The 24577-nt window shown below is 44.1% G+C and overlaps 4 protein-coding genes across 4 annotated transcripts; 3 read left to right on the forward strand and 1 right to left on the reverse strand.

The window, feature by feature from the left end:
• Window positions 1-262: 262 nt before the first annotated feature.
• On the forward strand, window positions 263-2824 carry si:dkey-204f11.64 (uncharacterized protein LOC100537752 homolog). The gene is made up of 3 exons (XM_012825746.3): window positions 263-502; window positions 1521-1647; window positions 2223-2824. The coding sequence occupies exons 1-2, from the start codon at window positions 413-415 to the stop codon at window positions 1644-1646; spliced, it is 216 nt and encodes a 71-aa protein (XP_012681200.1). The 5' UTR covers window positions 263-412; the 3' UTR covers window position 1647; window positions 2223-2824.
• A 1021-nt stretch (window positions 2825-3845) lies between these two features.
• Window positions 3846-17547, forward strand: carm1 (coactivator-associated arginine methyltransferase 1). Its single transcript, XM_012825934.3, has 16 exons — window positions 3846-4065; window positions 6276-6401; window positions 6833-6939; window positions 7113-7217; window positions 7831-7941; window positions 8302-8479; window positions 9263-9353; window positions 9857-9938; window positions 11162-11247; window positions 11656-11745; window positions 12752-12889; window positions 13040-13129; window positions 13387-13499; window positions 14647-14727; window positions 14963-15031; window positions 15669-17547. Exons 1-16 carry the CDS (start codon window positions 3885-3887, stop codon window positions 15806-15808), a joined length of 1788 nt encoding a protein of 595 aa, XP_012681388.1. The 5' UTR covers window positions 3846-3884; the 3' UTR covers window positions 15809-17547.
• A 438-nt stretch (window positions 17548-17985) lies between these two features.
• yipf2 (Yip1 domain family, member 2) lies at window positions 17986-21371 on the reverse strand. The gene is made up of 9 exons (XM_012825712.3): window positions 21004-21371; window positions 20603-20661; window positions 20369-20514; window positions 20112-20192; window positions 19934-20021; window positions 19654-19770; window positions 19208-19374; window positions 18699-18881; window positions 17986-18467 (listed from the first exon to the last, which is right to left on the reverse strand). Exons 2-9 carry the CDS (start codon window positions 20631-20633, stop codon window positions 18378-18380), a joined length of 903 nt encoding a protein of 300 aa, XP_012681166.1. The 5' UTR covers window positions 20634-20661; window positions 21004-21371; the 3' UTR covers window positions 17986-18377.
• Window positions 21372-21549: 178 nt separating this feature from the next.
• Window positions 21550-23424, forward strand: timm29 (translocase of inner mitochondrial membrane 29). Its single transcript, XM_012825987.3, has 2 exons — window positions 21550-21790; window positions 22106-23424. The coding sequence occupies exons 1-2, from the start codon at window positions 21685-21687 to the stop codon at window positions 22792-22794; spliced, it is 795 nt and encodes a 264-aa protein (XP_012681441.2). The 5' UTR covers window positions 21550-21684; the 3' UTR covers window positions 22795-23424.
• Window positions 23425-24577: the final 1153 nt, after the last annotated feature.

The raw sequence follows: 24577 nt of genomic DNA on the forward strand, positions 1-24577 counted from the left end.
ACTGTAAATAGGACTACCCCGGCATTTTTATTAAGATAGGTCTACATTTTCCATGGTAAACTACTTAAGTTTATTTTAGGACTATATAGCTCAATCGAATTGCCTTAAAATGCACACTTAGTTTAGTTGTTTCTTTCTGTTGTTGTTTTTCCCCCAGTCTTTTGAAAACGGCTATGGGCTGTATCGTGTATTTTAGAATAGTTTGAAAAATTGAAAAGGGCTTTTTAAGGCTATGTCTTGTAGTGTGGCTATGGTCTTACTCTTTTCCATAAAGAGGTTGAGGTTCAGCGACTATTGGTCAAAAAGCGGTGAGAAAAAGATCTGAATCAAAAGGGGGGCGCCGGTGAGTTCAATGCATTCTAATGAGTGAGGACTGCCTATCTGCAGACCACTTTCCTACGCCGACGCCGTCATGTCAAACAACAGCGCGAACAGCAATTTAGTTACAGCACAAAAAGCCGTCAAACAACTACGGCTGGAGGCTAGTGTCCGCAGGATCAAGGTAGGCTCAAAGAGACGTAAGACACTTTGAAAATGTATTTTATCTGCTCCGGGAGTGACTGTTAACAGACTTGTTTGATATCGCCCTTTGGTAGCCTATGTAACGAGGTAAACCTAGTTAACGTCTGTAGCCTATACTTGTTTGAAAAATTCACTGCAGTATAATCACTATGAAAATGATTTAAGATTTTTAAATCAGAAATTATTCATTATTCATTTTTAGTTGAAGCCTGTAGGTTAACGTTATTGAAAAAGAATGTCACTATTGAAGCAACTCATGTTTTCTGTGCCGATTTAACTCATGTGGTCAGTAGAATTTGAAGTTACAAACATCTGTACATTGGAGAGCGAATTAGAGCAGCCTGGTTTGACAGGAATGGAATGTTCGCTTTAGCGCGCGTTTAAGTGCGCTCAAGTGCACTTTTTTCTTGCCAGAGTTTCCTAAATTTGGGCAATACTTTCGTTAAACATTCGTACATTATGTTTGCATATTTGACTGGTGTATCCGGTTAGATTGGGAAATGAAGTCGAACATCTGGGTGTTTCCCCATGGCAACACAGTGGTGCTCTTTGTTGATTGTAGCCTCATGACAGTGGGGCAATTGTTGGATGTAGTCTTTCTGAAATAGTCCAGATTAGTGGACCGTCGCACGACCTAAATCCACCCGAAGTGATGAACTTTTTGTCAGTTCTGTGCAGTCAATTTTGTTTGTTTTCATATGTCTGCTTCATGGCCTCATTTAAAAATAATTCTCATATTTCCTTTCTGTGCATAAATAATAAACATGGTAAATGTGTTCAAAGATGCTACAATAGGTCGTATTATGTCGGATCAATGTGCTATAGGCCATCATGTGACTTGTTTTAGGAGTTCATGTGATGACTCAAATATCAATCACTAATTTGTTATCTCAACCTAAATTCTAGTGCTATCCTTTTGATATGATAAAGTCGGAATTTTGATAAGATGTAATGAGGCTTGTTAACTCCATGGGCTTTCACGTATGGTCACTGTGTAGGTATCACAGGCTGCTGCTGACCTGAAGACTTTCTGCCTGCAAAATGCACATAAAGACCCTCTACTAATGGGGGTTCCATCCAGCGACAACCCGTTTCGCCCTCCCAAGTCTTGTGCACTGTTCTGAGGTAAGTTGTGCAATGTGAAATGGAGTTTCCATCAACAAGACCCTTGGATCACTGGACCTGACTCCCAGTGTCCAAAGAGCTTCGACCCTTCTCAGAAGTTGTTGATCACAGTGCACAGGACATAATTACCCTGAACAAACTCCTCATGCTCTATCAGAGATCTAATGTGTGATGGGCACTGGTTGGTGACGTCATGTTGCTTAGCAACCCCCTTGCTAGGATCCTGAAACAATTGTCTGATCTGATTTTGTTTCAGATGGAAAACAAAACATGCATTTACGAGACATGCAGGATGTTAAAAATGAATACTTAAAACAAGAGATGGAGATCTCGAGATGCTTCTCTTCCGATTGATTTACCATACTTAAGCCTAAAATTATGTGAATATAGCCTACATACTATCCAATGGTTGTATATCTTTGAAGAATGATCTGCCTCCTCCCTATTACACAAACTATATTTACCTCCTTTCTTTTGCTGTAAAAAATATATAAATATATTTATTGAATATATAAGTTGACTTGAATATGCTGTCATATGCACTTTTGTGAATTCCACACTTATCTCTTGTACAGTGACCCTGGGGATGTGAAGCTTGCTGAAATGTTTCTGATTACTCTTCTGCTCATCCACACCTCACTCCTTACCCCGTCACTCAATGCTGGAAGATTTGGAAGACACATGAAAATCGTGATAATGGGGGGGATTGTCGCTCATCTCAAGACAACACTAGTAGTCACTCCACTCTGTACCATCTGTGTTAAGACCATGTTATTATTATGTCATGATGAAGTTCCAGTTTTATGCTTTTGTCTTGTTGTATTTGTGTTGTATTTTAATGGGGTTTGCTGCAGTGATTTGACTTATCACACTGTCATGATACTTGATTTGAGTTGTGAAAGTTTGGCTCCTGCTGCATTTTCATCAAGTGCAGTTAAAAGGCAAGTTTGCCCAGAGAATACTCTTAGCAAAAGTGTGCTGTTTTCCGATACACGCTAAGACTCTTGATACTGGTGGTGTGATTTGATATCTTCTGTGCTATCCCTGTCATTTCACATATCTTACGGTAAAAAAAAAAAAAGAAAAAGACTAAATCTACTAAAAAGATTGTGGTAATTGTGTTAAAAGATAGTGGCAGTTTGCCTCTACATTTGAGAATAAAGAATCGTTCATCTTCTCCTGTATCTCTGTGTCACGGTACATCTACGTCATTGGATAATTATGTACCAGGCCTTGCATATACAACGAAGCTGCTTAGAATATTTTGTTGTGATTGTGTTAAGAAAACAATGATATGATTCACAGCGCCACAGATGGCTACTGACATAGGCAGTGAGGTCATGACTATAGTCAAGGGAGAAGGACTGTGTCCCAGCTACAAAGCAAAGAGGAAATGGTTGATGAGAAGGCCACAGATTTAGTTGGGTCCATTGCCAGTATCAGGAAAAGATGTTGATGCAAATTGAGGTTTGAGAGGGAAGAGACTATTTTGTGAATGTGTCACACATTGGCAGGATAAAGATCATGCATTACTGTCTGATAATTTTATCATTGTGAAAGCAGACTATGAGTCCTGTTTTAATTATCTGTCTGTATGCCACTTTATGTCAATAATCAGCTCATAATTTGTACCTGTGTTGTCTATATTTAGAAGATATTATGACCATCTGACAGCATCATTTTAGGATGAATAACCAGCATGAGTGCCATGTACTTTGAAGGGAAGTTAATTACCAAAATGAAATCAAACTGCAGTAGGCTATAGGAAAATAAAAAGGACATTTGTGACTGGGAAGAACGAAATGCACCCGGCACTGTGCTTATTGCAGTGATTTACAGCGAAGCAGTAAAACAGAAAGGCATGAAGTAGGTTACACTTGTATTTTTAACTGACAAAGATATCAGCTGTGTACAGAGGTGTTCTAAGAATATTCCATTATCTTGAGTGTGGTGTCAATAAATGTCATTCAGCAATTGTGCCTTGTACTAAGAAGGTCATAAGTTTCAGTGTCATGCACCACAACACGCATATCGTTTGTAGCTGGATGTAGCTCCTTGACCAACATTCTTTACCCAAAAAGGTAGATTAGTTCACGCCAATTACTTGATTTATTCTGAAGACGGAAGATGATGTGAGACCAACTGCAGTTCCATCATATAACCGCACAGGGGAGGTAGAGAGTTGGGCCTCCCTTTCCTGTAGGGCGAATGCGTCCAAGAGCGGTTCGAGCGATTGGATGTGCGCTGCTGCGAGCTGTCTCTCCCCTAGATCGAAGATGGCGGTGTCCGTATTCCCCGGCGTGCGGCTCCTCTCAATCGGAGACGCAAACGGCGACATACAGCGGCATTCGGAGCAGCAACCTCTACGGCTGGAGGTGAAAACGACCCAGGATGCGGTCCTGATAAACCTCTCCAACAGTAAGCAATAAAATCTTTGCACAAAGCCTCACAGGCCTGGAGGCTTTATACTAACACTATTCATCACTCCGCTGTAATTGTAACCAACGCTGCATCTGTGCCTGTCTATAGTAGTGTGAGTTCGCTAAGAAGCTCACATTCCCCAAAACCAAATGCCGCGAATGAAGCACTTAGTTCAAGGATTTCGCCTTTCTGAAATTTTCTTAGCTCTTGACTTCACGTGATTTGCTAAATGCCTCGGCAGCTTCGTGTTGCTTAAAGGCTCGTATTGGCAGGAAATTAAAAGCTACAAAGTCGCAGATGGTTGTCCATATTCACCGATAGACCATGCTTTCTTTGAATGCAACACCAGGTTATGGGCTGTCTGCACTCGGAGAACATTAGCTAGCTAGCGGACTAGCTCTCTTGCTAACTTGTTTCCCTCCAGATCAGGAGAAAGTGGTCAAAGTAATCTAAGTAATTTGGTTAATGTTAAGGCTCGGGCCTTGTCTTAAGACTGTTTTCTGTGACAGACTGCTAGCGACCTGCTAGTTTGCAACAGTAGCTACAACAGTAATCTAATGTAGCTCAGGCTTGCCATTACATTTTCTGTTTGGCTTGTAACATTGGTTTCTAGATGGTGACGTTAACGTGTAACATTAAACCGAAGGAAGAGCTGGCTACAGACGTGTCATATTTTAGTCATTATCCTCTATCCTTCTCCTGGATAACAATGACTAGCCTAATAGTTTTGTGCCGTCTTAGTTACGTTATTTGTATCATCGGTATTGCGTACATTAGTGGAGGATGCATTTCAGCAGCCGCCAGCAAAACTTGCTCCGTGCTATTTCTCTAGACTAACATAGAATTAAATAGGTTGTGAATACGTTGCCAGTGTGCTAATGTTACCAACGTTAGCTACTTATGTATTCATCTTTGTTCTGCTGCGAACAATGGCAGGACGCCCGCCTCCCATCACTTCAGCTTGCTCGGTCCGTCAGCCGTGGTCACGGCTTTTGTTTGGGATGGCATGGCGCAGTGATGCTCCTCGGAAGAATGCAATGTTAGCTTGACTACTTACTCGAGGATGGGTCCGGGAATATACACAAACTTTAATTATAGTAGTCAGTAGGTTGACCAGTTTGCAATGTTACTTCAGGCCAAACAACTGTGACCTGTGTTCTGGCGCTCCCATATTACGAGGTCTAGGTAGTCATTGCGTGGTGTGTCGCAATATCAAGTTTGTTTATTACCACTTGCATGTTGCCTTGGCCTAGTCGGAGATACCAATGTTGCCATCATAGAAACTTAAAAGTAATCCACGTACACAACTTTACTGACAACAGTAATATTTAACACATTTTAGTGTTGTAGCTAGTATGGTAAGTTCTCCGTACCTTTCAACGTGAGCAGTTAGACTACTCAGATTATAAAAGGGTAGGCTATTTGCTTCTTTCTTCCCCCTTGTGGATTTTTCAGTTGAACTCCACATTCGGCTTGAGCACTTCTGAGTAGATATTTTATGGTTTGGATGGATTTTAAGAGCAAGCACCAGAGAGCAATGACTGTAAATATTTTAAAACATGCACTCTTTACACTTTACACTTCTTACAGCGCAAAGCTAGACATTTAGTGCCCCAGACAGAATTCCGTAGAGAGGAGCTTGCACATTCATATTTCATTTAATTTCCCCCGTTTTCATTTTCTCATAAACTCTGTTACATAAACAAGCAGGCTTGTCCCAGCCGGAGGAATAGGTTGCCTCCTTACATTTCAATGTGTAACACCAGGTCTGTTAGTAATTACAGATATCTGACCTAGTCTTGTTTGGATGTAGAGCCTACCAACCCTCACCTACTAAACTGCTTTGTGGACTGCTATTAAACTTTACCCCAGAACAATCCATTTGTAAGTGATGATCTTTCTACTTTATGTGAGACAACTGGTCTCGTGCACATGCATAGACACTGACTTTGCAGCTGCCTGGGTATTGGAAGAAGAGGGGTGGTGATGCCATGGCTGCACATGGTGCTGTCAAACAAACCAGAGAACGGCATCTGGCTGGGGGTTGGTTCATATGTCCCTGTGGGTCCTGTACAGACCGCGTGCCGTGTAGAACCTCAAAGAGCGTTCTGCCATTGTTGGGTTAGCATCGCATGGTCAGTTTGGTTTGCGCCACTGTTTCCTTAATGTTCCCGTTGACACGTCCACCTCTCCTCCACTTTTCACAGCAGAAGAGACCTGCGTGTTCAAATGCTCCATCTCACCGGACACAGAATGCAGCCGCGTGGGCAAGCAGTCCTTCATCGTCACCCTCGGGTGCAACAGTGTACTGCTGCAGTTTCCATCCCAAACAGGTACGACAGGCCAGCGCTGCTCATTCAGACAGATGACTGTGTGGGAAGTGTGTGTGTGTGTGTGTGTGTGTGTGTGTGTGTGTGTGTATGTGTGTGTTTGTAAGTGTGTGTGTGTCTGTAACGGACCGATGTTGCACTCTCTGATGAAAGCAGTGCTGATGGACTATGCAGCTCTTTCTCCCTATGCAAGTCAGTCATGCCTAGAGGAAAATTTTTATCTCATATGAATTACTTCGTCATTTGTCAAAACTGATAAGGTTAATAAAGAAAATGAGGGAGGATGGGTTATATGCTTGTCCAAAGACATAAGAACAGTTGCTGATGTGTTTGAGAAAGCTTCAAACTGATAGCTGTTTGTCTTTCTTCCGTGATCTAAATTATATAATGGGTTGTTTTCCAATGCCCTCTCTCTTCCCTCTCCCTGTCTACAGAGTTCTCCTCCTTCTACAACCTCCTTAAGAACTGCTGTGGACACCGAGGAGAGCAGTCTGTCTTCAGCGAAAGGACAGAGGAATCCTCTGCTGTACAGTATTTCCAGGTGAGTGTCCCGTGATGCCCACACACACAAAGATGCAGCATTTTCTTGTTCAGTGAACTCAGTAATGGACTTCTAACGTCTTAAATGCCTTTGTCGGAAAGTTGTAAAGAATATGGAATTGAGTGTGCTCACTGGCGCTGACTCTGGTTCTCCTTGTTCTCCCTGTTCTCCAGTTCTATGGCTACCTCTCCCAGCAGCAGAACATGATGCAGGATTATGTTAGAACTGGAACCTACCAGCGGGCAATCCTCCAGAATCACATAGACTTCAAGGACAAGGTACCTGACTTTTTCCAGCTCTTTGTCATATAGGCAGCTATCAGCGTCACGTGATGGGGTTTCTCATTTTAAATGTGTCCTTACTAGGGCACTGCTCTGTTGTTGATTGCCTTTTGTTTATTATTTTTTTAACACAATAGCTCTGTGATATTATTAGCTGAGTGCTTAACTGAAAAAATGATGTGTGTCTTTTTGAAGGGGTTGTGGTTGGTAAACAGTACAAACACAAAAACACTTTCTGTGATCATATCACTAGCACAGTGGCCTACATTTCTGTCATTTAGGAAATAATTTTTAGCCACAGTACAGTGAGAGCTTACATTGTTTCAGTTCCTGTCCTGTCAGAAACCATGAAGCCCTGTCCTTAGAATTGCCAAGCTTGTGCTACGGAACAACAAAACCCGTCTTTGAAAGAACATTTGTCAATGTCATGTTGTTTAAATAATTAAGGGCAGTCTAAATGAAGACCTCAAATTAAAGGCTTCCAATGATGGGGACCTACATTTGTTTAATTATTTTAATTAGTTCATAATTTTCATTGGCAGATAACTTTCTAAACACAAGTCATAGTGTTTATTTACCATCATATACCACCCATGTTTGTTTCTGTCAGGTGGTGTTGGATGTGGGCTGTGGGTCTGGGATCCTCTCCTTCTTTGCCGCTCAGGCTGGAGCAAGGAAGGTGTACGCTGTGGAGGCCAGTAGCATGGCCCAGCATGCAGAGGTAAGGCAGCACTGGAGTCTGCAAAGCATGCTCACATGCTTAGAGTGCAGTCCATTGTTGATTTCATAGCAGGGTTATCAAAGGTGTAATAAAAAAGAAATGCGTGACCCATGTGTAAATCTGACCATTTACAATGGTCTTTACAATTGTCTTGATTCTGCAGTCTTGTCTAAGGTTATTGCAAAATATCTGGGTTGCTAGCATTAAAGGTTGCATATTGTACCTTTTAATTGATGATGTACCATACCATTCCTTTAGTAGTAGTAGTAGTAGTAGTAGTAGTAGTAGTAGTAGTAGTAGTAGTAGTAATAAGTAGTGCATAACAGTAAGTTACTGAGACTTGGTCACTGTCCCTCCCAGGTGCTAGTGAACAGTAACCGTCTGAATGACCGGGTGATCGTGATCCCTGGGAAGGTGGAGGAGGTGACGCTGCCGGAGCAGGTGGATGTGATCATCTCTGAGCCCATGGGCTACATGCTCTTCAATGAACGCATGCTGGAGAGCTACCTGCACGCCAAGAAGTTCCTCAAAAACAACGGTAAGTCACTGAACCCGTGGCGAGAGAAGCTCATTGGATGGTGTGGGCTATGACAGAGGGTTAGTCCCCCAAGCTGCTATGCATACCTTATAACAAAGGTGTCACAACATAGCTCAAAGCCAGCAGTGAGAAGAACACAAGCATGGAGAAGGGAAGACAAAAAAAAAGGAAAGAGACATTTTTGTTTTGCTGACTGGAGAAAAAAAAGGAAGTTGCTGCAGCAATGCTGACTACCCGTGGATATCACTCAGGTCAATGACTACCCATGGTTATCACTCAGGTCAATGACTACCCATGGATATCACTCAGGTCAATGACTACCCATGGATATCACTCTCGCAATGACTACCCATGGATATCACTCTCGCAATGACTACCCATGGTTATCACGCAGGTCAGTGAGTGATGGAAGCTGTAAGAGGAAGGGCTTAAGTACGCTCCAAAAAGTCTGCGTCTCCAAAGTATATTAGGTTTGCAGCGCGGAAGCTCACTCGCTGTTTGAAACGATGTCTTTACATCGTGTGCAAAGGTTTTAGAGGTCTGTAGTGTTCTCTGCTCCTTCGTAACTGTTTACTTCTCGATCTAAATAGTGATAAATGGGCCTCTGTATTATAAGGGGCGTTGGGTAAAAGCTCCTGCTTCATGAATAAATTGCGAACATGGATTTGGTTTCACTTCTGCTGGAGTAGACTTGCGCCATAACAGCTAGTTTTATTTTATGTCCATAAATTCACCCGTCTTTGTCTTCTTTTTGTTTTTCCCTCTTTTCTTACACATGTTAAGGTAAAATGTTTCCAACCATCGGCGATGTCCACTTGGCGCCCTTCACAGATGAGCAGTTGTACATGGAGCAGTTCACCAAGGCCAACTTCTGGTGAGCCCCCGGCCTGGCAGCACACATGTGTTAGGGGATGGATGGGCTCCGCAGGGGGAGATGGGAGGCCCTGGGGGGCTGGAAGGGAAAGCGGAGAAACAGGGGTGCGTTTATTTCTATTGGAAATATCTATTTCCATTTACTCATTTAGCAGACACTTATATCCACACTGACTTGCTCTTCAGTGCACAGGCACACACACACACACACACACACACACACACACACACACACACACACACACAAAAATAGAGAGACGAACAGTCGTGAGGACGTGGAGGAAAGGACAAGAGAAAGTAAAGGGAAAGAAGAGGCTGGCCTTAAGGGTTTCGTAAGAGAAGTGATGGCTCTTCTTTCATTCTATAAAAGAGGCAAAAAGTCAAGACTGGAGGAAAACTGAAAAGATCCTCTTGGTGTTTGTTCCTTTTGCTGCTCACGGACCCCCTTCTCTCTTATTATGGATCTGTTCATCTAATGGTTCATCCCTTTCTTCATATGGTCAGGTACCAGCCGTCCTTCCATGGGGTGGATCTCTCTGCACTCAGAGGGGCAGCCGTGGATGAGTATTTCCGCCAGCCCATTGTGGTAAGGACAAGAAATGGAAGAATCTCTCTCTCTCTCTCTCTGTCCCTATGTAACATAGTCAGGCTTAGGGTGAGTGTGTGTGTGTGAGAAAATGGTGTGTGTACATTTGGTCGTCATAGCAGACGTGCTACAGAGATTGGGTGTCAGGGGAACTGAGTATATGGGGTTTGTGTCTGGGAGGGAGTTCACATGAGGACATTGGGGCTGTAGGTGTGTTTGTGTGTGTGTGTGTGTGTGTGTGTGTGTGTGTGGGAAGGGAGGGAACAGTCAGCATGTTGAAAGTGGGTGTTGAGAAAAAGTAAATTTAGTCTGTGTAGGCGTGTGTGAGTTGGTGTTGATAAAGTCATAAACTGTACTTGGTTTTCCTAGCAGTGGCAAATATGTTTGTGTATGTTTGGGAAAGTCAAGTAAGGTGTGTGTGTGTGCGCGCACTCTGGGCTTGTTTAAATTGTTTTGTGCTGTCAGCACCAGCAGTGCAGTCTTGACCCGTTTAGCACACCCCACAGAAGAGACGACTTGTATCAGCAGTGCCTCAATTTCTCCTCCTTTCTCTCTCTCCTTTCTCTCTATGTATGCGTACGTACGTGTGTGTGTGTGTGTGTGAGAGAGCGAGAGTGGCCTGGTTTGAAAAGGGAATTTGTCATCAGAAAGCCCTGTTGGCGTGTTACTGGGCTACTGTCTCAGGATTTATGCCTGATCTATTCATTAACACCTTGTGTGTGTGTGTGTGTGTGTGTGTGTGTGTGTGTGTGTGTGTGTGTGTGTGTGTGTGTGTGTGTGTGTGTGTGTCCTGACCCCTCCAGCACTAGTCAGCAGCAGGGCTTCTCTCTTGTCTGTGTTCCACTGCTGGGACAGTGATAAACTGTAACGGAGGTCTGGCTCTGTTTTAGTGCCTGCAGTGCCCACTCACATCAGACTTCTTTGAGTATGAGCATAGTCCCTCTCCGATGGTGGGTCTTCTCCAGACTCACATCAGACTTATTTGAGTATGAGCACAGTCCCTCTCCGACGGTGGGTCTTCTCCAGACCGGAGGTCCAACACAGTACCATTCAGATTCAGTTCAGAAACTGAGCCCACAGGATTTTATCCGTGAGCTATGAAGATGTTGCATGAAGGCGTGACTGACATAGTTATCTGTCTTACAGGAAGATGTTCACACTAATGGCTCTCTCTCCCTTTCCCTCTCCCTCTCTCTCTCTATACCTTTCTCTGTATACCTCAGGACACCTTTGACATCAGGATCCTAATGGCAAAGTCTGTAAAATACACCGTTAACTTCCTGGAGACTAAAGAAGAAGATTTATACAAGTATGTGCCTACATCTGCTTTAGATATTTAAAAGTTCAGTTGAACATTTTAGTGTTAGTGGGTTTAGGTTAAGCCAGCCAGATTTTTATACACACACTTTTTTCGAATTCAAATATACACAAATATCACTTGAAACAAAGAAACCAGATGCCTAGAATGTACTAGTTATAAAAGAAAAAACATTATCTTATCATTATGACTTCAGAAATAGTTATAATGAAGTGTTGTAAATTCTTTAGCTTTTATAAAAACGACATCATAAACTAGTCTAAGCAAACTGTCTCCTTCAGATATGAATTCAGTTTTTTTGGCCAAGAACATTATGGTGCTGATTGTTTTTTTTTTTTTATCATGTCCTGGTATAGTAAATAAAGTGTTGAAATGAAATATTTTCTCTCCTCTTTTCAGGATCGAGATCCCTTTCAAGTTCCACATGCTCCACTCTGGGCTAGTCCACGGGCTGGCCTTCTGGTTCGACGTGGCGTTCATGGGATCTGTGTAAGTTCAGCTCCCCCTCCCTCCCTCCCTCCTCCACAAGGTGTCCCACACAGCCAGTGAGCATAACCGCTGCTTGTGTAGTCCTTCTCTCTGCTGTGGAAGTTGGCCTCTGTTACCCAGGTTGGGAATAATCCTTCTTAACTGTGTCAGATTGTCCTGGAAAGTTGCATTATTTGGGGCACTTTTTTGTTGAAACACTCTCCCCACACGTGTTGTGGTTTTTTTTCTGTCTCCCCCTCTGTGGACCAGAGAGGGCACACCAGTCTTCTGCCTGGGTGACATTGAGACAGTGCCTGTCTGTACAGTGAGTCGCTGCTGCTGCCACCTGAGAGTGGGGTCAATAAAGAGCAGTGGAGCATGTCATAGGCAGGGCGCTCAGGGACTCATAAACCCAACTGTCCTTCAGGATTGAGGGGCACAGAGCATTAAGGAAGGGGAGGCGGAGAGAGATGGATGTCATCTGTACTCCTTTTAGAGAAAAGGTGAACAGCTTTGCTTTTTTTTTTTGACTGAGGGAACATCAATTGCTGGTTTAGATGGTGCCAAGGTCGGAGCACTGGATGCTTTGGGCATGTTGAGCTCTCAATCCCTGAACTTTTTTTTGTGTGCGCGTGCGTGCTGTCCATCATCTTTGACCTGCTCCATCTCGCCCACTGTGTTATGCCAGCGGGTGGCATCTAGTTGGTCCAACACCTACAAAGTGTCGCAAGCGAAGCTCTTTGCCTCTGTGAAGCTGCGGTGGCTGAACGAGCTACCTCGCCCCATACACTCTGCAGCATCGCTCCTAGTATCCAGGCAGCATCTTAAAGAGCCCACTGTCCCACAGCTTCTTATGCACTTGAATTCATTTGAAGTTTGTCCACTTTATTTGAATGTATTTGCTTCCAATGCTTTTTCCCTTCATTGGCTATTTGCTTGTTCTGTACCTCACTTCTAAGTTATTGTCTATAAAAGCGTCTTTTAAAATGACCTCAGTATAACTGTGTGGCCCCCATCCCCTCCTCAGGGCGACGGTGTGGCTGTCCACGGCCCCCACGGAGCCCCTCACCCACTGGTACCAGGTGCGCTGCCTGCTGCAGTCGCCCCTCTTCGCCAAAGCTGGAGACACCATGTCGGGCACTGCCGTGCTCCTGGCAAACAAGAGGTGAGTGGCCCAGGTGCAGCCAGAAGGGCTAGGGTATTGGAGACCACACACACACACACACACACACACACACACACACACACAGATTAATTAGTGTACTTGTATATATATGTTCAGCCAACTTCTGTTTCCTCCCTGGTGTGCCCACAGACAGAGCTATGACATCAGCATTGTGGCACAAGTGGATCAGACAGGCTCTAAGTCCAGCAACCTGCTGGACCTGAAGAACCCCTTTTTCCGGTGAGTGAGTTCACAGTGCCATGCTCCCCCCAGGGTGGGCAGAACAGATGATGAAAAATGAGGGCCTGTGTGTGTGTGTGTGTGTGTGTTACAATGAGGGCTTGTGTGTCTTTTGATTTTTTTTTGGGGGGGTGGGTGTGTGTTTGTGCGTGCGTGTGTTTGTGCGTGCGTGTGTTTTGTGTTTTTCTAAAACGGGACTTCTGTGTATTCGTGTGGGCTTACGGGCTTATGTGTGTGTGTGGTTTTTTTTACCGTAGGTATACAGGCACCGCCCCAGCCCCCCCTCCGGGCTCCCACTACACCTCCCCCTCTGAGAACATGTGGAATACAGGGGGTGCCTACAGCGGGAGCCAGGGCATGGCTGTGTCCGGTACACACAAACACACAGATTATTATTCTCACACAGGCCCTCCCTCCGCACATTAAGCCTCAGGCATCCCTCAGTCAGAGAATGTCCATATAGGATTTCTCATAATTTGAAGGCATAACTGAGCTTTCATTTGGCCAGAAAGAAATCAGCTGCCTCCTGTCTTCAATAACGGCAGTTAGACAACTACAGATAGTCTGTCGTTACGCATACACGGCCCATCATTAGTTATCTACAGCGACGCACATTGATTAGTTAACGTGGTCCACCAACGTTTTAATGGGGATCTGAATCTGTTCAGCTCTTGCTGACGTGCAATATTGTAGGATATAGCATGGTGTGTTGGCCATGCATGGGTTACTGGCAGTTGTTTGGGGATTAAGGATTATGCATGCGGCTTGATCCGGTGGAGGCTCTCACACCTCTCACATCTGGCAAGAGATCATCTCAAAAGCATCTTCTGATGTGGTCTGGGCAGTCAGACAGCGGTCCGTGTCTTGATGGTGCTCGTCTTTCTTTTCCACCATCTACTGGCTGTCTGACGCGCCCAAGGCACATCACGTGACCTTAGTATAAAAAAAGGGTGTTCAGTCTGAATGGCTTTTTCTTCTCCCTGACAAGCGTATGAATTCCACTTGGGTACAGTCCAGCCATTAGTACTACACCTACTTATGTGGGAGAAAGTAAATGTCTTTCATTCTATAGTGTGTTTCACCAGGTGAGGGATGGGGGCAAATCTACCAAAGTGTTTCAGCATTCATTGTAACAGTAATTATATAAGTTAATTGGGCTTAGACGTTTAAAGCTCGTCAGTGGCAACTGTGCCAAACCTAATTAGAGCGTGTGTTTATTTGGTTGGAGGCTCAGTCATACATGAAATATCTGTACCCAAGACAACTGCACAAAACAAGTAAATAAGTCCTTTGGTAAGAAATATGTGGGGTTTATCTGGCTTTAAATAACCTTATTACATAGGCACCTGCAAATGAACTATGAATGGTATGTAGTGGGCTCCTATTAATGGTGTCTCCTGGCCCTCCCCCTCTCCCTCTTCTCTTCCCCCCTCTTCTCTTCTCTTCTCCTCTCCTCTCTCCTCCCCTCTTCTCTCTCCTCCCCTCCCCTCTCCACTCCTCCCCTCTCCTCCTCACAGGGATGCCTGCAGCCTATGACCTGAGCACAGTCATCGGCGGTGGTGGTTCCACAGTGTCTCACAACAACCTCATCCCCCTCGGTACACACACACTTATTCACTCACACACTCCATTTTCTGTGATCTGTTAAACATTGTAAACCATTTAAATAGTCAGCATTTAATGAATGTTCATACTTTTCAGATGCAATCAAAACCTAATGTGTTATTATACACCCATCTAGTCTAGGTGCTTGATGTGATTTTTGTGTTCTGCTCTGTTGTTGTTGATAAACTTTGTTTTGTGTGTGTGTGTGTGTCCTCCTCTCCTCTCTAGTGAATACCGGCATTGTAAACCACACACACTCCAGAATGGGCTCTATCATGAGCACAGGAATAGTTCAGGGTACGTATGTCTGCTTTTAGAGGCTTGACTAATGGCAATCCCCTTTAAAGTAGCATAACGGATCAATTGCTAATCGCTAACTATATGCTAGCGGCTAAAACTAACGAAATCTCTTGAAATATGCTGACTTTGACATTATGACAAACTAGTTAGTCAACAACTGTCTTAACACAGTCAAACATCAAGCAAGTGCAACACAAGACAAAGCAAGACGGCAAATAAGCTACTTACTAGTTCGGCAGACAGTAAAAACCGGGCGGCTTCAGGCAAACCTACATAACCTAGTCATTTGCATACGGACCCTGGTATGGCAATGGCACGGAGGCGATTCTCCATATTAAAAGTCATTGTAGCGCCCCAATTTGTTTAAAGCTGTTATTTTAAGGTAAAACTGCTTATCCTAGCCCTAATCCTGAAGTACAATTACTGCATAATGCCACTTTAAACCAAGCAAATAAAGCCACTGGACACTGTGTGCATAGTACCTCTCCTTTAACAGAGTGAGAGGGCTACCCATAGAGTTAAGAGTCATGTTAGAGTTTGTAATTCTGTGGGGTAACTCATTGGCGGCGGAGAAAAGGCGCAATAATAGACTGACCTCTGTGTTTTGCCCTGCACTCTCTTCTCTCCCCCCCAGGAGCCTCCACTGGCCAGCAAGGTCCCAGCAGCAGCAGCTCTTACTATCCAGTAACCAACCAGTTCACAATGGGCGGGCCGGCTATCTCCATGGCGTCCCCCATGGCGATCCCTAGCAACACCATGCACTACGGGAGCTAGTGGCCGTCCTGAGGCTCCTGCATGTCAAGCCTCCCAAAACTGACCACAGCCAAAACCAGAAAACCAAAACCAGTGCTGCCGTCTTTGTGCACCATCATCTCTTCTATCAGCCCCACCCCCTCCCCTTTCTTTTTCTCTCTCTCTCTCTCTTTATCTTTGGTTTTGTTACATATCCGTCCTCTCCAACAGTAGCACCACTCTCAGATTGAAAGGGTGCTGCTGCCGCCGCCGTCAATTCTCTCTCATCCTATAGCAGCTGCTAAAGATGTATTCCCAGTCCAGCCACAGGGTGGCAGCGCTGATGAGCACAAAACTGAACAGAGACTCAAAAGACGACAAGGCAAGGATGTGAGTCCGACTGGACCGGGCCACCTTTTTTTTTATGCTTCTCAGATGCGGCACTCGCGTACACACCACACACACACACACATAAATACAAATAAATACACAGTCACACAAGTAAATAGACTATTGTAACAAAGAATACTCCAAGGTAAACGGACTGTAGTCTCAAAGAAGAACTCTTCTCATCTGGACATGGAGGGCTTTTAACTGGGAGTCCTTTGCCACTACAAACTTTGCCCATTGTACAGTGGGCCTCACCTCTACCGTTCTCTCTCTCTCTTTCTTTCTCTGTCAGTCGGTCTGTGTGTGAGTTTGGCCACCATGATCTCGCCGTTCAGAGCCTGCTCCTCTCAGCATGAACTCTACTCTCTGTGTCAAGTCCGTCTCGCTAGTCTCTGGAAGATTTGTCTTCACTGTGGGTCATAGGCGCATGTGCACTAGTGTAATAACTGTCAGATAGCCAGATGCCTTCTGAAGCATTTCTCAACCTGTCTTTGGGAGAAAAAAGAAAACCTAGCCGGTAGAACCTTCGGATAGTCCAAACTCCATTTCCACTTCAAGGTCTGTTTCTTAGTTTTACAGTAGTTATGGTTGTACATGTCGACTTGGTGTTCCTAGTGAAGACTCTGTGGAAGGTTATCAAAACAGCCATTATCAATCTCTCCCGCCACCTCAACCTCAACCATACAGCCATGGCTCTTTTTATCACTGACAAACTCTTGACGTTTTTGCCAACCGTGCTTTTTGGACACCACAGAAACGAGAAGATTCACTCCCCTTGCCACACCTGCCTGTTGGAATTGCACTGAGCTAGAAGGGACAGTCAGGAGCATTAAGGTGGGGTGCAGGGGTGAGGAACGGAAAGCAGACTTGCGGAGAAAGAGTGCTCTGTACAAGTAGATAAATTGGACATTGCATCTGCGTGGAGGAGGAAGAGGAAGAAATGAATGAATGAAAGAAAGAAAGAAAAAGAACAGAATCTGAGTTTACAACCCCACGCTGCATTGTGCATTGGGAGACTTCTGGCATCAAGGTCGGGAGAAGTCTGCCCCTAAACCTCCTCCCCCTTCACCATGTCCCTCAGACCTGTATCTAGCTCCCTTACACCTGAAGCCCTATGCCTCCTCCTCCATGGGTACATGGACGCCCTCTCTGAGATGTCAGAAATGTGTATGCATTGCTTCCAGTCACATATTTTCAGTTCATTTTGATTTAGCACCTTCCTGGAAGTAAACAAAAAACAGTAATGTCTGTTTGTAGAATAACCTTTTTTTTTTTTTTTTGTTGTTGGTTAACATTTTTGTTGGGGTTTTTTTCTTTCACAAAAAGCAACAAACAAACGAGGGGAAAAAAAGAACAAATTAAATGTCGTGGGAGAAGTCCCATATACAGTCTGTGAAGTCTTATGAGACGAGTATTTACGTATTTTTTTCATTTGTATAATTTAAGCTTATCTCTGTGAGATAAGGACAGTGATTATCACAGGCTGCCGGCAAGAACTCCACTTGTTCTAATGCCATGTGCAGTTCCCTGGAAAAAGCCCAGGACCCCGAAGACCTCCAGGGCTTGCGTGACTTTTCCCTCCCATCGTAAGAGCAAGTGAAGTCTGTTTGCTGTCGGACTGAATAACTTAATTAAGTCGATCAAAGGAAGATAGCCACCCACTCATGGTTCTGTAAACTTCTTCCGGATAAATTATACAGTCCAATATCCTTTTGGCTCACATGTAGTTTCAACAGGGTTGATTAGTAGTAAATTAAATTGACTCATTAACCAAGACCCATACATAAAACAATACAATACAGAAAAAAATTACAGAACAACTAGTAGGCTACTGACGAATGTGGAATGACTTTATTTACACCCCAGGGAAAGCCCCAAGTCAAAGCAGGAAAGTAAAACAGTAAAGAACAAATAAATAAGTACAGGAATAAATGAGTTTACCTAGGGGAAATTGGGAATGGACATGAACCCAGACCACTTGGTAGAGTGGTTTGGGGGTTGTTGAGTAGTCCAAAGTTCAAACACTTGCCCCTAATCCATATCAAACACTAATCCAACACTTCATCTGGATTTCTTTGCTGCACAAGTGCAAAAATAGAAGATTATTTATTAAATGTTTTTAATACACAAATTAAATCAGAATCGCTCTCCTTCAAACCACTGCCCCATCCCAATCTCAGGACAACAACCCCAGTCTTCCACCACCCAACCCTTATCCAAGTCAGTTCATTTGGCCCATGCTGGTATTCGTGGTAAGATGGCCTGGAGTGGGTGTCGGCGTTATTTCCAAAGCTGTCTCAAAGAAATACAGCTGAAAGGGGGAAAAAAGAGGAAGAACAGATGTTCACTTCTCATCGTGTTTGATATGGAGGCATCCCAACTACACAATTGGTACTCTCAAAAGTACAATTACGATTGGCACTCTCAAAAGTACAATTACAATTGGCACTATCAACTTTCAGATCAATGCACAGTTGCTAGGTACTAACATCCATTTTATTATGGAATTCATCTACCTAGAAGAGTCCTGGGCGTGACTTACCTTGCAGCCAATAGCCAGCAGGGCATGGAGCACCACAATGCTTGCCACCGTGGCAAAAGCGGTCACCTTGGTGTCATCACGAACCACAGGCCAAAATGTGAGGACTAGTACTGACCCTGAGATTACCATAGCAATTACAATGAGAGTCCATTGTACCCATTGAAATGGTATGCTCCATAATACCTATAAAAAAGGCATGTCAGTAACAAATGGTCTGTCCTGCAAAAGTCAAATAGTGTAATTAACATCTGTTAAATGTAGCTTGGTGTCTTGGAAGAGGACTAAGCCTCCCTAAAGCTATCCTTCCATGATGCTGTTTGAGATTTCTCCAGCACTAGACCTTAATCTGTATTATGCAATACCAGTAACATATCAGTATTATATTGTACATGCATTGTCTGCTGACGGCTTATGACAATTATCTGAAAAAACACATTCAAGTCACTCTGTGGATGTTGGTACTCCTGTATGAAGGTTTTGAGTGCTGTTCCACCCGTTCCTGCACTCACCGAGGTGGGGATGAAGATAAACAAGGAGTATCCATAGACACACACCGTCTCCAGGAAGGAGTACGCACTGGTCTGGCGCTCTGTCCCCTGCCGCCAGGTCAGGAAACCCCAGACGCCCAGCGGCACAAGCCATGCATAGAGGAACACCACAAGCGCTGCTATCGTCACTGGAAGCATACGAAAATGTCAAAAAATGTGTCTTTTTCTTCTTTTTATAGAAATGAAATCTGGAGTCTAGAGAAATTGAGAGCTCTCATGTCCGATTTCCTAAAACCTCACAATTCAAAACTGAAATGATCTACATGAAAAACACGTTATAGGTTTCAGAGGTTAAAGAATCTAAAGAATCTCATCTGTTTGACCTGAAAAGCAAGGTTTACAGGCTATCTTCAGAGTAGCTTGTGCAACCTCAGATGGTCACCTGCAACCCAGCCGGAGGCCCTTACCTTTGTGGAACTGGGGCCTGTAGTGGTACTGCCCATCACCCTTGTGGCTCAGGAAGTTCGAAAGGTTCCCACTGATGGCCACAGAGAACACCAGTGTTGCACAGATCCAGAAGGGACCTACAGTGGATGGGCATAGTATAAAGAGTCCCTCTTTAAATCCCGTCTACATGAATAGGACTAAGGTTATGACAGTGGGCTGATCTCTAAAGTATGATATGCTAAGAATTATTCAGGAATTTAGAATAATCTTGGAAAATATATTGAATAATTTGTCCCATACCGTATAAATCTGGACTGTTTCGGATGTGGTGCTTTATAAAGTTTCTCCCAGGCACAGGCATCACAGATCCTTTGATTCTATCCAGCACCTGCAGATCAAGTAATGTCAAGCACTTTGCATGGAGCTATGGTTATGACCAGTATCACAACATGTGTGTTTAGGGAGACTCAGATCATACCTGCATTGTGTCTACATTGAAGAATGACTGGTAGTATTCAAATGTCCAAAAACCGCCAGTCTTATTCTCTCCACCTAGTAGCTGTAAAATGAACACAAGACAAGACAAATGTCATTCACACATGGCTACCTTTGCTGTGAACCTTAAAGCCACTGAGGTCCAAGAAACCTAGCAGTCCAGTGCTTCACTGTCAAGCAATGAAGCACTGGATCAAATGACCAGGTCAAGTCGGTAACACCTGGTCAGTGTCAGCTCACCCCTGAGTTCTCCTGCTGGTTCTCTTCATCCTCGGAGAGGTCTACTTTAGTGTCCTGGGTCCCTGCTGTTGTGCCACTCAAGGCGGACACGCTGAGGGTAGAGGCCCCAGGGTCAGCTGACAGCAAGTCTGCGGCCTCATCGAATTCTGCAGATACCGAGAGGAGGGCGGTCATTATAAGACTTAGGGTGGAAGGAAGGCATGGAGTTCAGGCATACCTGCAGTGCAACGTTACCTTGAAATTTTAAGTCATCAGGACTTGCCATGATTGCAGGGGTCAATCTTCATGCAGAACTAAAAGGAAGAAAACATTGTTTACCCAACTGGGACCTTAAAAAAAACAAGATTAATAAGAACTGCATTTTTGTTTGCTGTTCAGACTGTTCAAGAATTGCGGAATAGATGTCCATTATACTCGTGCTTAATAGTGTAAATATTGCATATAACAGACAGCTGATTTGCGACCATCGGCTGCCTGCTTTTTCTGATAAATTGGTTTGATTGTTAAAATGCCACCTATCAGTTAGCTAACAAACCACAACACATTTTATGGTTTCGTTTACTCATGTAAACATCAGCTTTTTCAATATCAAGATGACACAATATCCCGTGTGTTAGCGAGCTTGCCATACTCACCTGGCCACTGTCTGCTCACTGGATGGACAATGAAGTTCTGCTGACTTGATAACGTTAGCTAGATAGCCGAACTAGCTAATGTTACTAGCAAATGTATCTCGTCTATCCTCTGACGTCGCTCGATAACTTTTTCAGAGAGTACTCCAAAAATACCACAGTTCTTTAAACCATACCAGTACATGAAATGACAATCATTTCTTCAACAGCATTTCATTCATGGTATTCGATACCACTCGGGATACACTCCACGTCACCCCTATATGAAATAACAGTTCCTGTTTAGCCCTATGTCTACCTGATAACATGGACACGTGATCTTAAGACATGCGGAACAAATATGTCACGCAGATAATTTGTTGTGAATAACAACTGTTAACGTTTTGTCATTTCTTTAAACTTTTAAAATACACAAACAATTTTGTAATGTTCAATATTCAGGTTTGGGGTTTTATCGGCTCGTTTGATCGTATACAAACCTTAAGCCGGAACTCTTAATACCATGTCTCGTTTTTACATCGGTGCAATAATATATGCCCACATGGACAGACACGCCATTTTGGCTCACATGTGACATTTGCGGAAGACCTTCGATGAGCGGCCGGCGAAATTGGGATCCGAGCACAGATATTTCTTCCGGGTTTCTCCACTGTGAACCACCCGAAGGTCGTGTGTTTTCTGACTATGGCCGCCTCGTTGGTGTTCAGGAGATGGTGCTCCACAACTGTAGCAGAGACAGTAATCCCAAGTAAGGGCACGCGATGGCAACGTTTTCGGAAAAGCCGTGTGGGTAAGAATGACCAGTGATACATAATTTCCTCCTTATATTGCCGTCAGATTCTGTTTAGGGTTAGCATGACATTTAAGTTTCACGTGATTTAACATATAACCTAACATTGTACTACGTTATACGAAGTTTTAGTTGAGTGGACTGCATTATGAGATATTACTATATGAAGTTTTTGTGTTACACTTATGTATCATAGGCAGTATGTCTTCAAAGCTACGTGTAGGTTAAGCACAGATGTGGAAAACTATTGAGAATTGCATTCTTGATTCTTGCATCATGATTTTAGAAAAGATAACAGGCTTTGCCCATTGTCAGGTGTATGGTGCAGCGGCCTGCTTGGCGACTACAAGGAGGCATGCCGTGAGATAGTTGTGGGCGCCTGGGAGCGCCCAGTAAAAGCAAGTGCCTACCTCAGCCTGCTGGGGGGCGTCTGGGCCTCCTTCTACACCAATCCCTCCGAGGACTCCTTCGAGGCAGACCTGATGGACATGGCCAGCCAGCTGGGCCTCCTCTCGCCGTGGACCCGCAATGGCGTGTCGGACGGTCACGTGCAGAAGCTGTCCAAGCTCCACAGTGAGGGATGCCTGCGCTACGTCAGCCTGGGTGTGGCCTCGCTGACGTACCGGGCTGACTATGACCCAGACTCCAGCTTGTACGAGGCCCGCTGCTCTGCCCTGACTGTGCCCTTGCGGGAGCTGACCGAGAGGCTGCTAGACGTGGGGTTCGCTGGCCGCTGGTGGGTGCTGGACACTAAGATGAAAGAATACGATGTGAACGACGAGGAATTCCGCCACCTGCCTCCGGGGCTCCTTGACACGGTGGTACCGTCGCCCCAGGTGACGGAGCAGAACGAGCAGCTGCACAAGGACTCCTGGAAGCATGTCATCGTGCTGGAGGAGGACGAGGAGGAGGGGAAGAGGCTTGCGGAGCAGATAGAGGAAGGTGGACGGGGAGGGACTCAGAGTGATGCTGTGGGAGAGACTCAGCAACAGACACAGACCTAAATCTGTCCCCCAAAGGATGCCCAATGAAGTAAACGCTATCAGTCAGCTTACCTGCTGATTGACTTACAGACAATCGTGAGGGCAGATGGGAAAGGTTTACACAATGTTCTCATGCTTATATTCAGAGAAAGAGGGAAAAAAGGATGAGAGAGAGAGATAGGACTACACTAGACAGACTATCCATGCCTTCAGATAGCCTATGGGGCAATAATATGGGAGACTATTCTTACAGTTCTACAGCAGTCTGTTAGTAGAAAATGTGGGAATGTTACTGGAGATTACTTAAGCAAGCAAATTTCGATTGGCAACGCAGTCAATTTATTCTATTTCATTACTTGACATGTTCAGTATTAGGTTGTGTCATAATCTGCCATCTTTGTAATGGGTTTCTATATCTTCTGTCATTTACCAAAGTGTCAGCACCTGCTGTGCAGCCTCCACAGTTGAACTATTAGGCAGATAGGATGGGTGAAGAAAGCAGAGAGAGGCTGTAATGTTACACTTCTCTGAGATGAATTAGAAAATACAATTGACATGTTTCAAAACGGCTATCTAAGAAACAGATGAGAAGAGATACTGATGGGAGCTTAGATTTGGAGGAGGAACCCAATAAAGTATCTCACTAACAGATGAATTGTGAAATGTTTCTCTACTAAGAAATCCTATGTCAGATTTTCTATTACCTATATCAGATGGATTTGGTTGGTTGGTTGGTTGTTTTACCATCTTTAAGTGAAATATGATCATTGATATGATTTTGAACAATATGTGTCTCACGATTTTATCAGTGCATCTCAACTGCCTGAATAACATACTGTCATAAATGCAAATTAATATGCCTCTTACTTAGTTTCTTCCTTCAGTTAGTTCATTAAATTTTTCCAAAATAAGATAATTCAAGCAGGGAAAATGGTTGCATCATATTTTTGCACATATGTCTGTCAATATTAAGACCATAATCTATTTTCTATGGTTACAACCAGGCCCTTTATCATCATGAGTTGATGATGTCTTTTAAACATTTTGTCCTGAGGCCCTGGCTGGTAAAATCTTCCTGAGGACTAAAATGATGTATTTCCTCCTGAAAAGTTGAGTGACTGGCCGGTGCTTTCTCTTTAAAGCTCAGGTTAATTACTCCTCTAATCGGACTGCCTTTGAATGACCTCTTGTGTCATTGCAGAGCTTTAATTCATTTTCAGAAGAAATCCTCCTGCCTCAGATTAATCTCTTGTACGTCTACCTCTTCCACCCCCCCTTCCTTTTTCTCTTTATCTCTCTCTCTCTGTGCTAGGCGGTTCAGAGAGGCCAGGTATTGATCTGGAGGATCTCAGAAGGCAAAGCCATACAGGGCTCTTGTATCTGATGGGTATCTTGTTGCTGGGTTAGGATCATTCATCCTGATCAGGCAGCGTCCATCCCAGGAAAGACAGGTTGGAAGGGAGGAAGAGAGCTGTGGTATCTGTGGCAAAGCGCACCATTCTGATGACATTTACAAGCGCCTCCGCCACTAAGCCTGCAAGCTCGCATAAGCACTGCTGTTGTGGTCTCACTTCAGTGGAGGCAGTATGTAATCAACCCGCGACAACGCTTGAACATGTTTTTGATCATATTCTTCAGTTTTAGTTACAAGTTCACACACCCTGAAATCTCTGCTCTAACCAGGAGTGAAAGAAGCATCTCCTTGTGATAATAGTTGCATGAAATGAAGCCAGTTCAGTGTATTTATAGAGGGATGTAAGTTTGCTATTTATGACCCGCATGAATAAATGATGGACACCAAAGC

The sequence above is a fragment of the Clupea harengus genome, chromosome 1 (assembly GCF_900700415.2).
Source record: "Clupea harengus chromosome 1, Ch_v2.0.2, whole genome shotgun sequence".
NCBI lineage: Eukaryota > Metazoa > Chordata > Actinopteri > Clupeiformes > Clupeidae > Clupea > Clupea harengus.

Coding starts and splice junctions, on each gene's coding strand:
- timm29 (XM_012825987.3), top strand. CDS start 21,685: ATGGCCGCCTCGTTGGTGTTCAGGAGATGGTGCTCCACAACTGTAGCA. Junction 21,791..22,105: donor TTTTCGGAAAAGCCGTGTGG/GTAAGAATGACC, acceptor GCCCATTGTCAG/GTGTATGGTGCAGCGGCCTG.
- carm1 (XM_012825934.3), top strand. CDS start 3,885: ATGTGCGCTGCTGCGAGCTGTCTCTCCCCTAGATCGAAGATGGCGGTG. Junction 11,248..11,655: donor AAAGAAGAAGATTTATACAA/GTATGTGCCTAC, acceptor TCCTCTTTTCAG/GATCGAGATCCCTTTCAAGT. Junction 14,728..14,962: donor CAACAACCTCATCCCCCTCG/GTACACACACAC, acceptor TCTCCTCTCTAG/TGAATACCGGCATTGTAAAC.
- yipf2 (XM_012825712.3), bottom strand. CDS start 20,633: ATGGCAAGTCCTGATGACTTAAAATTTCAAG. Junction 20,022..20,111: donor TCAATGTAGACACAATGCAG/GTATGATCTGAG, acceptor CTTGATCTGCAG/GTGCTGGATAGAATCAAAGG. Junction 19,375..19,653: donor CAGGCCCCAGTTCCACAAAG/GTAAGGGCCTCC, acceptor GTATGCTTCCAG/TGACGATAGCAGCGCTTGTG.
- si:dkey-204f11.64 (XM_012825746.3), top strand. CDS start 413: ATGTCAAACAACAGCGCGAACAGCAATTTAGTTACAGCACAAAAAGCC. Junction 503..1,520: donor CTAGTGTCCGCAGGATCAAG/GTAGGCTCAAAG, acceptor GTCACTGTGTAG/GTATCACAGGCTGCTGCTGA.